The sequence below is a fragment of the Lissotriton vulgaris genome, chromosome 12, assembly GCF_964263255.1.
Source record: "Lissotriton vulgaris chromosome 12, aLisVul1.2, whole genome shotgun sequence".
Lineage (NCBI taxonomy): Eukaryota > Metazoa > Chordata > Amphibia > Caudata > Salamandridae > Lissotriton > Lissotriton vulgaris.
The window spans coordinates 731,207,204-731,224,608 of NC_141700.1; the positions used below are offsets into that span (position 1 = coordinate 731,207,204).

At 40.7% G+C, this 17,405-nt stretch overlaps 2 protein-coding genes across 2 annotated transcripts in view; both read right to left on the reverse strand.

Moving 5' to 3' along the window:
* Positions 1-14,062, reverse strand: part of LOC147678413 (uncharacterized) — a 115,002-nt gene extending 100,940 nt beyond the window's left edge. The window contains exon 1 of the mRNA XM_086946004.1: positions 13,954-14,062. Within this exon, the coding sequence (XP_086802130.1) occupies positions 13,954-13,960 (7 nt within the window). The 5' untranslated portion in view covers positions 13,961-14,062. The remainder of the gene's footprint in view (positions 1-13,953) is intronic.
* LOC147678414 (uncharacterized) lies at positions 8,060-8,776 on the reverse strand. Its single transcript, XM_086946536.1, has one exon. It carries the CDS (start codon positions 8,774-8,776, stop codon positions 8,060-8,062), a length of 717 nt encoding a protein of 238 aa, XP_086802662.1.
* Positions 14,063-17,405: the final 3,343 nt, after the last annotated feature.

Genomic DNA, 17,405 nt, shown 5'->3' on the forward strand with positions numbered 1-17,405 from the left:
GGATTCTATTCTTAGAAATGCAATTAAGTTCACCTTCATTTTGTGTTATATGCCAATGCTTTTTCACTGTATTCTTAATTTTGTTGGCTTCTTTTGAATACTTCAGAATACATATATTGAATTGCTCTTCTGTTTTAGGCTGCTCTTTTAGGAGCGTGTTTCATTCCATCTGTTTCACTTTCTCTATGAATTAATTAATCACAATTGATGGACACCCTCTTTTGTTAAACCTTTCTGCATATTTTGAGATGGTTTCAGTGGCTTCTTCCCTTTTGAGCCTGATAAATTGTGAGCTCGGTAGATGTTTCAATGATTGCTGGTGGAAGCTTTGTTAATGTAAACAATTGTTCCAATCGGTTGGTTTAACAAACACTAGTTTTGATTTTGCTGTCTTCAATTTGAATCAGTACATCCAAAAAAGGAAATTGTTCTTCTGTCAATTTGATGAGTAAATTTAATGCATTGATTACATTCATTTAGTTCTTGGATTTTCATTTCTAAGATTCTTTCTTGCCCTCTCCAAATTATAAAAATGTCATCAATATACCTTTTATATGTTACCAGGTACTCACTCCATAAGTTGTCCTGTAAAATAAGATCATGTCCAAATTTGGGCATGATCAGATTCGCATATGTTGGGGCTCCTGCAAAACCCATAGATGTACCATTACATTGGGCAAAAAAAGGTACCATCCCATTCAAAGTAGCTATGATATCATGCGAATTGCATTAATTCCAGAATGAACATTTTATTGGCCCCAGTGCAATCATTATTTAATAGAAACCATGCAATAGCTTCAAGGCCTTCTTTATGTTGAATTGATGTGTATATTGAAGTAACATCCACTGTACACAAACACCATTCTGGTTTTTCTTCATCTGTTAAGGTTTCCAGTAGGTTAAAAAATGACATGGTATCTTTGATGTATGATGACCAGGATTGAACCACAGGTTGCAAGACGTAATCCAGAAATTGACCAATTGGTTCGGAGATCGATGCGCATGCAGATACTATTGGTCATGCAGATACTACTGGTCTAAAATGTGGTGGTTGTAGGTTTTTGTGAATTTTCGGCAACATATAGAGTTTGGGGCGCCGTGGATATTCACTGTACAGAAATGGATATGTTTTATTGTTGATCCATCCCATATCTCGTGCTCTCCTTAACGTTTGTTTAAGGATTTTCTGAAATTCTGTTGTGGGATCTTTATCTAATCTCATGTACGTTGCTTGATCCTCCACAGGACGAGATACACTCTTCTTGTAGTACTCTGTGTTCATGACAACTAGAGCACCTCCTTTGTCTGCTCTCTGAAAAGTAAGATCTTCATTATTAGCTAAATCTCGCAAGAAGTTCCATTCTTTTTTCGTGAAGTTTGAGTGAGATGTTTTGCCAAAGTGAATTTTATTATAGTCAGTTTTTACCAGACGTTCAAATATGTCAATAGATTTATGTGATATGGGTGCACAGAACGTGCTCTTTTTCTTAACTCCTCTATATTCTTGTGTTGTGGTTTGTTCTGTGGACATTGGTGTAATGTTAAAATAATGTTTCAATCTCAAAGTTTGTAGAAATTTAAAGATCGCTATCTCAGTTTCAGCTATGTTACTGCTGTATGTTGGCATGAATGATGTTCCTTTTGATAATACTTTCACTTGGTCATCAGTTAAAAGGACGTCTCAAGGCTCTCCTTATTGATTCTGGATCCATGTATTTTACCCCTCTGGGTTTTTCTGTAATTGGAGCGTTGTTTGCAGCTGGGCTTAGGGACAAAAAAAGCCACTTTTGAACTTTTCACTGTTTGAATGTTAGAGGCTTGTGCAGATGTACTTGCTCCTTCCCTAATAGGTGGTCTATTCTGTGCAATATCAGAGTCAGAAACCATGCTTTCTTGAGATGAACTTGTATGTGTTTTCTGTTGCCATTTTCTTTGACTGTAAACTTCGGCCCAAGTATAAACTTCCTCCAGTTTATAGTCTATGGTATCTCTGCGATATTTCTTTCTTTCCTGAATTTCTTTTGCGTACTTATCTAACTTTTTGTTGATGTCATCCAGGGTATCTTGGAGGTCTGGGTGTTTATCTAGCTCTGTCTTGATGTCCACTAATTCTTCTTCCAAACCTTTTAGTATGTTTGATAGCTCTTCAACTATTAGCAATATAAGATCTAGCGAACACTTAGTGAGGATCTGGTACCATTTTTCGACAAAAGCTTTACTATTCATGCAGAGCATCAGTTTGAGCGCCATCCTTAAACCTCGTGGAATGCATTTATTTTGTGATAATGGATTAATGTTGTGGGATAAAGCCTTTGATTGATTTCCTTCTTGCTAGAGAAGTTATGTGACCGTATTGATCAAAGATACGTCATTTTATAACCTACTGGAAACCTTAACAGATGAAGAAAGAAACTGTGTTTTACAGTGGATGTTACTTCACTATATACATCAATTCCACATAAAGAAGGCCTTGAAGCTATCGAATGGTTTCTAATAAATAATGATAGCATTGGAGCCAATAACATTTTCTTCCTGCAATTAATGCAATTCACATTATATCATAGTTACTTTGAATGGGATGGCTCCTTTTTTGCCCAATGTAATGGTACATCTATGGGCCCGAACATATGTGAATCTGTTCATGTCCAAATTTGAACATGGTTTTATTTTACAGGACAACATATGGAGTGAGTACCTGGTAACATAAAAAGGTATATGGATGACATTCTTATAATTTGGAGAGGGCAAGAAAGAATCTTAGAAATGAAAATCCAAGAAGTAAATTAACGCCATCAACGCATCAAATTGACAGAAGAACAATTTCCTTTTTGGATGTACTGATTCAAATTGAAGACAACAAAATCAAAACTAGTGTATGTTAAACCAACAGATTGGAACAATTGTTTACATTACCAAAGCTTCCACCAGCAATCATTGAAACAACATCTACCAAGCTCACAATTTATCAGGCTCAAAAGGATCATTAATACGGAGGAAGAAGCCACTGAAACCATCTCAAAATATGCAGAAAGGTTTAACAAAAGAGGGTATCTATCAATTGTGATTAATGCATGCATAGGGAAAGTGAAAGTGAAGCAGATTTAAAGAAACACGCTCCTAAAAGAGAAGAGCAATTAAATATCTGTATTCTGAAGTATTCAAAAGAAGCCAACAAAATTAAGAATATCGTGAAAAAGCTTTGGCATTTAATACAAAATCAAAGTGATCTTAATTGCATTTCTAAGAATAGAATCATATTTGCATTTCAACGATCTAACAATCTCAAGGAACTGTTATCAAAGAAAGCTCTTGCACCACCATCCAATACTTTCAAAGGAATGCAAACATATGGTAACTGTACACTGCAATAATGTCATAAAAGGCAATGATTTTACACATCCCACAAAGGGACAACATCAATTTTAAAAACACAAGCACATGCAACACTAAAAACATGGTGTACGCCATAAAATGTCAATGTGGAAAAATATATGTTGGCATTAAAGAGGAAAATTAAAGTCAGAATGACGGAGCATAAAAGCAGTATAAGACTGAAAAACAAAAAATTGTCAGTAGCAATGCACAGGCAAGAAGCCGGACATAACGTCTCACAAGATTCAATATACTGGAACAATTGAAAATCCGCCCTGAGATCGATCCACCCAAACAGTTACTAAAATCTGAAATTTTTTAGGGATAAAGAGATTTAATTCTACACAACCCACAGGGTTAAATGACCGTATTGAATTAGCCTGTTTTTCATGATGGAAACAGTTACCTAACAATTGTTTAACTTTGTTCATAAATGCAAATTAATAGTAAATCATGTCCGTTAAGCACAGCATTAACAATATCCACTACATGATTGTATTCTATTGACATAGTTAAGACTTCCATAATTAGATACGCATAAGATCTTATTTAGTCAGTAAAATATTTACATGGTCACACATCACCAATGTTACACCATTTGGATTATAGTTAATACCCCTTTAAAAGACTAAACATCCCTGAACACGTGATCACTACCCGAATCACACAGTACGTAAAACAGCGTTCTTCGCGCAATACAGGATTCATAAACACACTGGCGGTTTTGTACCCGATCACATGCATCCGGAGATTGCAGAAGAATAACACATCAAAGGCTGAATGCGGTAAGCATTAAAAAAATGAAGGGTAATCTTTAATTTTAGATCACAGACGTCTAATTTAAATAATTAAGAGCGATTTCAGATCACAGACGTCTAAGTTAAATAATTAAGAGCGATTTTGATCGAACACCATTCTCTACGGCCACGTCATTTCATTAGAACCTCTGTTACGTGTATTTTATTGCGAGCTTGATGCCGCCGACACCATTTTACATAAGGACCACTATTGGTCACCTCCGTACCGTAGGTACAAGATAATCTTGATAATATAGCAAACCGACAGAATAAAATAATTCAGGCATTAGATTGGGACCTGTAGTAATCCACTCAAAAGTTGAATTAAGGTGACTTTTATTCAGTACAAGTCAAGTACAGCAACCATCAGCAAACCCACCAAATACTGGTTTAAATTGGAACATTCACATTGATGCAATTCCACTGCATCATGACTGCATCATCTAATTCTAACCATTGCCACATATCTTCCCCCCTATGGAATCTAAAAGAAAGAAAATAAGAAAACATTAGAAAATATAACACATTTTCTTTTTCTTTGCAAAGTACAATACATATCCAAGAACTATTTTACAAATAAATCACATTCACAATTTGCATTACATTAAAACATACTTACAAATGAGCTACTTTACACAAACTACCAAAACTCAATTTCTTCCCATTGTCTAATTCAACCACAGAGCCTTTGACTGAAACAACTATGTGGCTGAGAAAACTTACTTTCCCCCTTTCTTACAAAACCAAACTTCCTCACAACAACCCAATCACCTACTTTGAAAATTAAATCCTTAACATGTCTCCTACTATCAAATTCCATCTTGTTGCGTCACTGACAATCAATAACTCTCGATCTCATCCTTTCCCTATCAACCCAAACTTGATTTTTCTCCTTCAACCACATTGGAGACTCCTTAGTACCTGGTTCTCTTCCCTTCAAAGCCACAAAAGGAGAAACTCCAGTAACTGAATGTGATGTAATTCTGTGACCCCACATCATTCTTCGCAACTCATCTTTCCAAGATAAACCATTAGCCAAAGAAAGCTGAATAGAATCATTCTATTAACCCTCTCTACAAGTCCATTTGCCTGCGGACGGAACAAAGCCACTCTCTCATGATTAATACCCAAACTTAGAAGAAAACTAGTCATATCTGAAGAAACTAACTGAACACCATTGTCAGTTATAAGAGTTTTGGGTACCCCTTCTTCCAGGAAAACTTCTTTCAAAAATGCAATCACATTTGAAGTGCAAATTTGCCCCACTGATTTGCAAGTAAATCACTTGCTATGGTAATCCACCAACACCAGCAAAAACCGGTTATTGCAACCCAATTTGTCAATTGGACCCAAAACATCCAAGGCTAATTTCTCCCAAGGTTTCATGGGCAATTCCACACACCTCAACGGAGGTTCCCTTGTAATCTTCACTTTATCACTATTGCTACAAGCATGACAATCACGCACAAGATCTTCCACATTCTTGTCCATTTCTGGCCACCAATAAAATTCTCTCAATCTATGTTTAGTCAGACTTCTACCTAGGTGTCCCTCATGTACAATTCTCAACAACTTTGACCTCAACAAAATTGGTGGAACTATCCTATTTCTTCTTAAAATTTTGTCACCTTGCAAACTAAGTTCATCCTTAACAGATATAAATTGCTTATGTACAATCTCTTCACTAGATCCATCCCAAGAATTCATAATCAATTCTTTTACTTTCTTGTATTCCATATCCAACTCCAAAGTTTCTCTCCACTCTTCCTGACTAACAGCGAATTCACGGTCAATATTCACCACATAGTCTTCTATAAAAATTTTACATAAATATCATCCTCTACTGGCATCCTAGAGAGACAATCTGCAATGACATTCCTACTCCCTCGCACATATTCAACCACAAAATTGTAATCTAAGACTGATAGTAACCACCTCGATATACGGGGAGTCACACTTCTATCCAAACCTCATCCTCCTTTAAAAACATGAACTAAAGGTTTATGATCCGTCTTTACCACAAATGGCAACCCCCACAAATAATACCTAAAGTGTGTTATCCCCCAACAACACGCCAGTGCTTCCTTCTCTATGGTAGAATACGATCTCTCTGCTCCCTGCAATCTACGTGAAGCAAACCCAATGATGGTCTCATTACCATCTGACACCTGTATCAGCACCACCCCCAATCCAACATTGCTTGCATCTGTGACTAAAATGGACTTTTTCTTAAAGTCAAAATGTACTAATGATGGAGCCTTTGAAATACATTCCTTTACCTTAACAAACGCGTCCTGACATCCAACACTCCATTCAAATAACACTCCTTTTTTTAAAGAATTCTCATAGGTTCCACTAAGTCAGCAAATTTAGGCACAAATTTAGCACAATATTCTGCGAGACCTAAAAATGATTTTAACTGTTCCTTATTAATGGGAGATGGAGCATCCCTCACAGATTTCACAATACTGCCCTTTGGTCTTATACCATCTGCTGATATCTGATGACCCAAATAATTAACCTGACTTAACCTTAACTGACACTTCTCTTTTTTTTATTGTTAAACCATGCTCCAAAACTCTACGCAACACTTCATTCATCAACTGATCATGTTCTTCAAATGACCTTCCTACAATCATAATGTTGTCTTGAAAACACAACACTATCCATTCCCTTAAAAATATCCTGCATAATGCGTTGAAATACGGCTGAGGCTGACGCCAACCCAAACAGCATCCTACAGTACCTAAATGCCCCCAAAGGAGTCACAAAAGATGTTAAAGGTCGTGAGTCGGGGTGTAAATTCACTTGATGATAAGCGGATGACATGTCGAGCACACTAAAAACACAACCTCCACCCATTCTACCCAACATTTTTCCAATATTCGGTAAAGGTTGTCTATCTACCCAGATATTACGATTCAAATCCCTCAAATCAATACATAAACAAATGTTGTTCCCTTCCTTAGGTGCGATGACAATTGGGGACAACCATTCCGATGATTCAATTGGTTCTATAACCTTAGCCTCCAATAACTTATCTAACTCTTTGTTAAGTGGTTCCCTCATCATGTGTGGTATTGTTCTAACCTTATGAACTATTGGCTTAGCATTTTTTTTTTTAAATTATACGATGTGAAAATCCTTTCAACATACCCAATTTGTCAGAGAATACCTGGGAATGCTTTTCCATTAACTTTTTACCCCATTCATTGTCCATTTCCCCACCAGAAGATACATTATCCACATCTTGTTCAATAATCATTACAGGTTCCACAGCATTTGGATTGAGTACAATATTTAGGTCTTTCTGATGACGCCATCCGAGCAAATTAGATCCTTCCTTGGTAATATATACTCTTCCTTGGACCCCATTCTTTTTGAAAACAATGTCCATCCATTGCATTCCAAGAATATAAATTTTTGATCCACTGTACCCTACAGCTCTCATATCCGCAGGTAATAGATCTTTTATTTCTCCATTTAACTTGTCTATGAAAGTTTCTTTTGAAATTAAAGTAAAAAGGCTACCAGAGTCAGCCAAAAGACTTACAGTTCCTTTTCCCAGAGCAATTTCACAGTGAGGTTTCTCTAACTTTGTTGTACTTTCTCTTTTTAAATTCGTGCAAGCCTCACCAATTTTTGATACATCAGAATCATAGTGTTCCACTGACCCTATAACTTGTGAAGGATCCTCCACAGTTTCAACAGAAAGAAACAACTCTTCTTTTTGTTCTTCGCCATTCTCTATTTCTTTATTACTAGGATTTTTAGTGTATCCCTTCGATCTACAAGCCTTTGCCAGATGACCCCTCTTTCCACATATTCTGCATGTTGCATTCCTCGCTCCACATGCAAAGCTTGAACTTACATGACCCGGACATCCACACCTATAGCAAATTATGGGTCTCATCACTTGTTTTGGTCAATCCGTTTTCATTGCTTCTTATTTGAGGTTTCTTATACATTTCATTCTTTACTTCTTTGACTTCCACAGCAGTTTCCTTACTTGGTACTACAACCGGATTTCCAGAAACTCCTTTACCTTTATCAATTTCTTTGACCCACATGTCAGTACTTTCCATACTTCTAGCAATTCTAATAGCTTGTTCTAAAGTAGGATCTTTAGATATTAATTTTTCTCTTACTCTTTTGTTATTTGTACATCTAACAATTTGATCCCTTATTAAAGAATCACATAAACCTTGAAAATCACATGTGACGGCAAGACCACGTAACTCCGCCACATATGACATAATGCTCTCATCAAACCTTTGTACCCTGCAAAAAAATTTATGTCTCTCAAAAATAATATTTACTTTTGGAGTGAAGTGTTTTTCTAACATTTGTAGAGACATTTCATAATTATTCACTGCTTGATCATCTCCTGTGCCTAAAGATATTTCTGGCAAGTCATCATATATTCTTCTACCCTCCACACCCAGGTGATGCAAAAGTATGGCTTGTCTCCTGACAGGACCATATTTGTCCCCTCCAATGGCTAATAGATAAGTTAAAAATATATTTTTCCAACGTTTCCATGGTATGGAAGGTTCACCAGGGACTGCCAAAAATTTTGGAGGTGCAGACATCGATTCATCAGACATACCTGCAAATTAAATTTAAAAACAAGCAAAAATAATAATTTTACACAATAAATTAAAATAACCTAAAATAAATAATTAAAATAATTAATTAATATAATAGATTGAAATAATAATCTAAAATAATTAATCCATATGATATGCAGGTCTGTGGATAGAGTGTTTATTTCATTGAATGAGCTGGTGAAGTCCTTTCTTTGTTTTAGCTACACAGAAACTTCCAGCAGAACAGACTCCGAGACAGCTTTATTGTAAGTGCTTTCCACTCTAGATCGAGTCCTTTGTAAATCGTTTGCCTTTAAAAATCGTGTGCTTTTTTGTAAATCGTGTGCCTCACGCTGTATTTTGTTTCTTTGACGCTCAATCAGCACGAGTGTAAAATAGTTTAAACGGACATTTCAGTCATCATGTTTCAGCCAGCGCGACTCACGCGCTAATGTTTATTTATATTTAAGCTGTCTTCACGCTTGATCGCGCACCTCAGCAGCCCGGCTCACGCGCTAATGTTTGTTTTCAATTAAGCTCCCTTCACGCTTGATCGCGCGCCTCTCTGGTGACTGATGTTTACTTTCGAGAAAAGACACGAGGGCTCCGCGCAGATTCTTAACTTAATGGCATTATTTCCATTACGATCATTTTACAGAGCTTCAAAAAGCATAAATCCAAACTGGTCAAGAAAATAAATACATGCGCTTGATGCCAATCTGAATTAGAGTTGATATTATTTCAAAACGAGTCACAGCAGTCTTTTAAGAATATTCTTCAGCATGTATTTAATCGCTCACCATAAAACGTTTCAAAAATACTCTTTAGAAAGGATTTAATCGCTCTATAACTTGCCCATTTATAAAGAGTCATTAAAGGCTTCAATATACCGCTCCATAGATAAACAGAAGTTTCAAATCTTTTAAATTGTTGAATTCGATCTTCATGAAATTTAACTCTTCTTGCTTATTAATAAATAAAAGCACTTACAATTTAAGGTGGAATTTCTTTCTTTGGTTTCTTCAATAGTGCTAAATTAATATAGCATCGTTCCAGAGGTGATGGTTGAGTCACTACCTGTCCTCTGCCCAGGTCCTAGTCGCCAAAATATGTAGTAATCCACTCAAAAGTTGAATTAAGGTGACTTTTATTCAGTACAAGTCAAGTACAGCAACCATCAGCAAACCCACCAAATACTGGTTTAAATTGGAACATTCACATTGATGCAATTCCACTGCATCATGACTGCATCATCAAATTCTAACCATTACCACAGGACCTTTAATATCACAGGTAACTTAGGTTTCAATAGCTGTAAACGTCACCATTAGACAAAACTAAAGCCCAATTTTCCCCTTTCACATCCACTTGTTATTTTAAAGAGTAACAGCAAAGTACAACGCAAGCTACTATACGTGTTGTATCAGAACACGCTTATAAATAGTCAGCTTTCTGGAGGTTAACTACACATACACACGCTATCAACGTTAGTGACTATTCTGGTGAGATTCGGACTGTTTAATGAGTAAGACTAGAGTATGCATTATGTAGTAGTGTTCTACTTCTCATTTCATTAAGAAAAGTTAATTTTCTTTGTAATTTATATGCCAGAAGAAATTATGTAGTATGAATTAGAACTTCACAATGCAATGTTTTGAACAAACTTTATTTACAACGCACAATTGTAATGATTTTTTGCAAAATGGATATGTATTCTATATAGCACAGGACTGATATGTTTTTGTTGATTGTTTCACACCCCTGAAGAAGGGTCCATTTGATTGACACAAAATGCATTGGGTTTCGGCATGGATGAAATGTTTATTGACAATTCAAAAAAATCCCAGCGATTAAAGAAGATTACAATTTTTGGAATAAAAATTTAAAAATTAACCTGTGAAGCTGGATTCATTTTGAGTGAAAGTGTCACAAAAACAATAAGGAACAGGACCAGTTCCAAATAAATATTACGCACATTCTTCGGATAGGGATTCCCCTGACTGAACCTTTTACATCAGAATAAAGGTCAGAAATTAGTAGAAAGAGGCAAAATAGAAGGCAGAAGCGAGCAGAGAAGGAGAAATACGAGCAGAGGAGGAACCAAGTGAAGGGAGCAAAGGGTAGTGGACTGCAGGCAAGCTGGACAAGAGGTCCTTTGCAGGGGTGAGCTGGCCAGAGGACCTGGTCTTTGGGTTCATGCTGCGGCCTCCATTATGTAGGTCCTGGGGGGGGATGGGCAGAATAAAGAGCAGGAACAAGCAGAAAGTGGCAGAATAAAAAAGGTAAGAACGAGCAGAAAGAGGCAGAAAAAACTAGTAGAGTGGGCACAAAACCAAAGTCAGCAGAGGGTAGCACCCTGCGGGCAAGCTGGACAGGAGGACCATCGCAGGGGGAGCTGGCTGGAGGACCTGCCATTCACTCACCCATACAACTTCTGAACACAGCCGTACACTCACCCATACAACTACTCATACACCCACCCACATAACTATTTACATACCATTGCACACATCCATACAGCCACCTACACACCCGCATACTCACCCATATAGAGACTCACACAGACACACTCTCCAACGCAGCTACTCGCACAATAACATGCTTAATTAAACACCCTCTCAAAGAGCCAAACACATCCATACAGGTACTATTCTGCCACTCACACACACACATACTCAAACACCCAATCACCCACTGTATAGCCACTCACTAATACAGCCACTCACTCACCCACCCAGCCTTACAGTAGCTCACATACCCTTTATTCACCCATGCACACACCCATACAACCACTCATACACAGATTCGTAGTCTCATAGCCCCTCAGATGACATATGTTAGAAATAGTATCACTCATTAGTAGTAAAAGAAACCGTAGTGATTTAACTTCTACAGTAGCTTACTACATATCTTTCAATGTGAGAAACCTTTACAAAACGATTTCACTTACTGGATGAGGTCATCAGTGATGTTACTGACTGTCACGTGTGAAGTAATATGTGAGGTCACAGGCAGTGCCTCACAGGGCGTACGTTCTTGTTAGCGCAGGTAATTATAACTGTTGAATTTTAATGACTTTATACGAGTGCATTGTGAGCATAACTGTATGGTCCTTGTAACCATTGGATTTTACAGTGAATTTTTATGGTTTTTTGTATTTTAGTACCCAACTGTAACCTTTAGAGTGGGTGTGTGAGTGGCTGTATGGGTCTGAGCGTCGGTACGCAAGTGAGTGGGTTTATGACTCTGAGAGGATCTGTGAGTGGGTGTATGAGTGCCCGAGTGGGTCTGTGAATAGGTATATGAGTCCGAGGGATGTGTGGCTGGGTGCGTGAGTGTGTGAGTCTGAGAGTGGGCGCAAGAGCGTCGAGGAGCATTGACACACCCACGTCGAGGAGCATGGACACACCCACGTCGAGGAGCATTGACACACACGTGGAGGAGCATTGACACACACGTGGAGGAGCATTGGCACACCCACTTGGAGGAGCATTGACACACCCACGTGGAGGAGCATGGACACACCCACGTGGAGGAGCATGGACACACCCACGTGGAGGAGCATGGACACACCCACGTGGAGGAGCATGGACACCCCACGTGGAGGAGCATGGACACCCCACGTGGAGGAGCATTGACACACCCACGTGGAGGAGCATTGACACACCCACGTGGAGGAGCATGGACACCCCCACGTCGAGGAGCATGGACACCCCCACGTCGAGGAGCATGGACACCCCCACGTCGAGGAGCATGGACACCGTGACACCCCCACGTCGAGGAGCAAAGACACAGTATTGTATTGTATTGTATTGTAAGGGGAATTTGTAAAGCGCACTGACACCATGGGTTTCCTGGCACTGACACCCCCACGTCGAGGAGCATGGACACCGCCACGTTGAGGAGCATTGACACCCCCACGTTGAGGAGCATTGACACCCCCACGTCGAGGAGCATTGACACCCCAACGTCACGTGGAGGAGCATGGACACAGCCACGTCGAGGAGCATTGACACAGCCACGTGGAGGAGCATTGACACCCCCACGTGGAGGAGCATTGACACACCCACGTGGAGGAGCATTGACACCCACGTCGAGGAGCATTGACACCCATTGACATACCTTTTCACCTATTCCTGGTCCTTTTTTCTTAAAAACATTGCACAGTGTAACTTCCTGGCTAAACGCGTGCGTGACATTGTTCCCATAAAATGTGTAAACTGAATTTGTCCGGCACCTGCGGTTACCAGCTGAAGCGGATTACTTCCCATCTCCTAACGAGGCCCAAAGAAATAAGTTAGTCCAAATGTCCAGTGAGAGGCGCGGGAAGTCTAACTCGTCACTTTTATTTACGGTATTTGTAATCCGTGCTAGAAATGAAAGTGCAGGTTCTCAGCCCAAACCAACCTCGCCCTCCCCCCCCCCCCCACTCCACTCCACTCCACCCCACTATCTGTTTGCTGTTGATTCGTTCTGTCAATGTGTACTCCCACATTAAAAGTATTCGCCCCGGCAGAGAAGTGAAAGCAGTGTCTCTTTACACTTTTGTTTTTTAAGTGCAGGTACTCAGCAACTGTGTACGCGACCATGTAAAGCTTTGCTTGTGATTTTGATACAAAATTATTTTTAATCGCAGATACCACTTTTCTGCTTCCTGCAAAGCGTCACTTAGTGTGTCACGCAAGAGGAAACGAGACATCATGGTTAGGCACAACAGACATACAGACATGTAGACGGAAAGAAGATAGACAGTTGGATGCGCGTGCACCAACTTACTGAGATGTTATTGACTGAGCCCCAAACGTATGCTTTGAGAAGGACCGAAGTGCCGAATTTCCCCCTGGTGGAGGCGCATGAAGTGCGCCCCGCAGTTGCTGAGTCAAGACAGGTCCGGGCCACACTTTGAGGTCACTGAGTTCTTGAGCAGCAGCGTGTGTGACGCCCCAGATTGTGGTGAATGGCTGCTTGTCATGGGGTCTTTAAAGGAAACGAGCTGCGTCTGGAGTGTAGCAGCATTCACGGACCTCTCTGAACTAGAACACAATCAATAATACACAACACACACTTAAAAATAGAAAATAGTGCAACCACGCAGTACAAAACTACAACAAAACATTGAAATAACGAAGCACAAAAACACAACAGCACACCAAAAACAACTCTCCCTGTTTCCTCAGTAGGCGCTGCGCACTTACACGTCATAGATAGCACTCAAGCTGGAGAGACTGCGCCGAAACTCGTCGACAGCACCGGGTCTCCTGGGGCCGCCGCTGCCTTCTCTATGGTTGTTGATGTCTAGGGGGCGGCCCTCACAGCCTCCTGCTTTTTAAAGCAGCCGCGACCCTTCCCCGGCACCACCTGCTGCGCATCGTCCAATGATGGAGCCCTGGCGCTTCCTGCCAGAGCCAGAGGCCCTGGTGTGTTGACACACTCGGCCCCATGCCCTGCGCGTGGTGAGAGGATGTGGCCCATTGGCTTAAGCTGCCGACTTTGGTGCTGAGACCAGGGTTGGAGCCTCGAGGTCGCGTCCATATCCTCTGATTCGGGTCAAATCACTTAATCTCCCCGTGCCTGAATGTGTAAATACAGGGTCGAGTTCGCGCTCTATAAAATATGCACAATAAACAGTACTCGAGCCGCGAATTGGTTTGAGAGTTAATGCACCTGCTGCTGCAGCTCAGGTCGGTGTGTGCGGTCCGCAGCTCGGTCACCGCGAGGATACGGTAAGTCCTCATCATTAAAGGTCGCTTAGTTTTGGCCAAAGTCAGTGGCACACCCCTGTCAGAAATAGGTGGAAAGAAGAAAATTCGTTTTTCTTTCTTTAACAGTGTTGCTTTTTAAGGCATTCCAATTGAAGGAGGGAGGAGGGAGGGCCAAGCCTTTTGAGGCTGTTCCTGAAGCACTTTATCGCACATGGGAGGAGATGTGGGTGTGGCCAGAGATTCTGGCTTTGGATCTGGGAAATCAGGCTCGAGTCTCGGCGTGCGCTCAACATCCTGTGATTCTGGGCAAATCAGGTACATTAAAAGCACAAACATTGGTATAGCCAATATGTCTCCCCTTTAGGTCCTTAAGTGTTTAGCCATGCAGCACGTTATCGTGGGTGCTGTGCCGCCAGCGATTGGAGAGCTATACCAATACTGCACACTGCGGTATGCACTCTGATTCAGGAATACATACCTGCCTCAGGAAATATTTATGGACACGTTCCAAGTCTTTTTAACGCACAGACAGAAAGACAGGTGCCTTGATGCAAGTCAAAGCACTATCACCTTCTGTGTGCGGCCATCTTGAAGCTGCTTCTTTAATAAATGTTACAAAAACGGAGCATGTACTAATACAGCTTAGGAAAAAGCAACAGGAGGAACCAGATGCTAAGAGTGCGGCAAACTGGAATAATGAGTGACTGAGGAGTGAAGAGGTTAGAGCAATGGACAAACTGACAACGCAGTACTTTTTCCTACCAAAGATTCCCAAAGTAGTTTGCATGGGAGGGTGGGGGGGGGGGGGGTCCGCCCTGGGTAGCACTTCATCTGGTTATCTTTTATTTACATTTTATTTACCCTTGTCGTTTGTCAACTTCCCACATCTGCTCTTCCTGCACCGGCCATCACTGGGCAGAAAACTCAGGGACCTCCCTGGGTGGTATACGTTCTAGCTACTCCACTGTGTACGACACAGACTCAACTTCAGCTGTGGTGTAGTGGAACCGGCAGTTAGAGACCCCTTCACGATCTGGGTGGATGGTGCAGTGATGTCATCTGAGACACATCCTCTGGTGCTCTTTGTGTGCAGGCTGGGATGAGGTGTGAGAGTGGGCAGTCAAGTAATGCCTCACAGTCCCCGGGGAACTGCCGTAAATGTGCTTTGAAATCAGAGTTCTGAGAGGTGGAGGACGAAAGGAAAAGACAGCGGGCATTCAACTGCTATGCAGCTGTGGTAGGTGGCACCCCAAGCCCCCCAAGCTCCAGAGTAGGCTGAGGAGAGTGCCCTATCAGCCCCCACACGCATTCTTCTAATTTACCTCTGTAACCTGTTCTCTAGAGCTGGGAAGCATGCACTCTCAGAGCGTTTCAGACAAAAAAAGGAGCGAAGCAGAAGGCAGGTAGAGTCACACGAAAGAGAGGCAGCAATGAGAGTGGGGGGACAGAAGTGCAAGGGCAACAGGACGCAATATTGGGTGGTGAGACAGCAACACTGTATGCAGCGGTGCACAGTAGCAAGGTGTGAGAGAGCGACTCATTGCAGAAGGTAGGAAGAGAGATAGCTGGAACCGTACTGTCAGGGAGTGCTTCATGAGAAAGGAAACAAAAAGGAGGAGGCGGAAACATGGAAGCAACACTTAGAAGGGCAGAGGGATGCTAAGACAACATGGGTGGCATAAGCAATACAGGGGTGGGGGCTGGAGTACCCAGCATCCCCAGCGTAGAGAGTTTTGAAAAGAGAATGGGAGAGCTCATTGTGAGGGGCATGCTAACGGAGCGGTAAACATTGCCTCATTCGCATATCACCTGGTTGAAGCACCGTTGTTAAAATGCTGTAATCTGCGTGAAACACATTTGTATTAGTATTGTTTATGGAACTGTCACCCCACTGGAGTCACTTATGTAACTTGATTGGGTTGTGCTCTGTCAAACAAAACATTTTTTTCATACTGCTTGTATGTGGGCATATTAAATACTTAATACCATTGTGGATGGCACAGTGTTTGACATTGAGCACGCTGGAGAATATACTCTTTATTTCCCAAACTTCGGGGCAAAACATACGCAGAGGTGCTGGCTGTAGTGTACCACTGCCATCAAGTGTTTTATATATATATATATATATATATATATATATATATATATATATATATATATATATATATATATATATAAAATTTCAAACTTTATTCGACAGCAAGTCATAAAAGCAATTTTTACATCCTACAATACGCAATAACTACTACAGCAATATTAAAACCATTATCTTTTAAGAAGCTCATTAAACATGGTGCTGTCATTTTACAGATATAAATACATAGAGATCAAGACGAATCAACAGTAAAAGTTATTTCATCAGACAGTGTCTAGCTGCTGTAAAGTGCGGGTGCGTATGGTCCATGACCAACCTAATAATTTTGCGACAGCAATCGCCAAGTTAGGTGAACAGTCCGATTCCAGTATTCTTAGCGCCTCTAAACACCTGCGTGTTCCTAGATTTAAGCACACTGGTTTTATCCATTTTCGTCGTGGATTAGCATAGAGGGGGCAAACAAACAGTATGTGAGCACTATTCTCTATCGAATCTTTACAAAAGGGACATTTATCATCCTGGTTTACTGACCATTTGCGGGTAAACGCCTTTATAAGAAGCGTCCCGATTCTAAATTGGAAGTACAGTTTTCTATCAAATGGCCTTTCAATAGTGTCCCAATAAGGCTCACAAAATGGTACGGGTTTAACCCCTTCCATGCGCATGACGAGCTCAGCTCGTCATGATGCACGGTTGAGCTGTGCTGATGACGAGCTGAGCTCGTCATGATCAATGGACTTGACGATAAGTCAGCATAGGAGGGGAAAACACCTAGCAGCCAAGGTGTTAATATCCAAATAACGTCCTGTTAGGTTTGTATTAGAACCTGTGCTTTGAGTGGACGACCATA

Coding starts and splice junctions, on each gene's coding strand:
- LOC147678414 (XM_086946536.1), bottom strand. CDS start 8,776: ATGTCTGATGAATCGATGTCTGCACCTCCAAAATTTTTGGCAGTCCCT.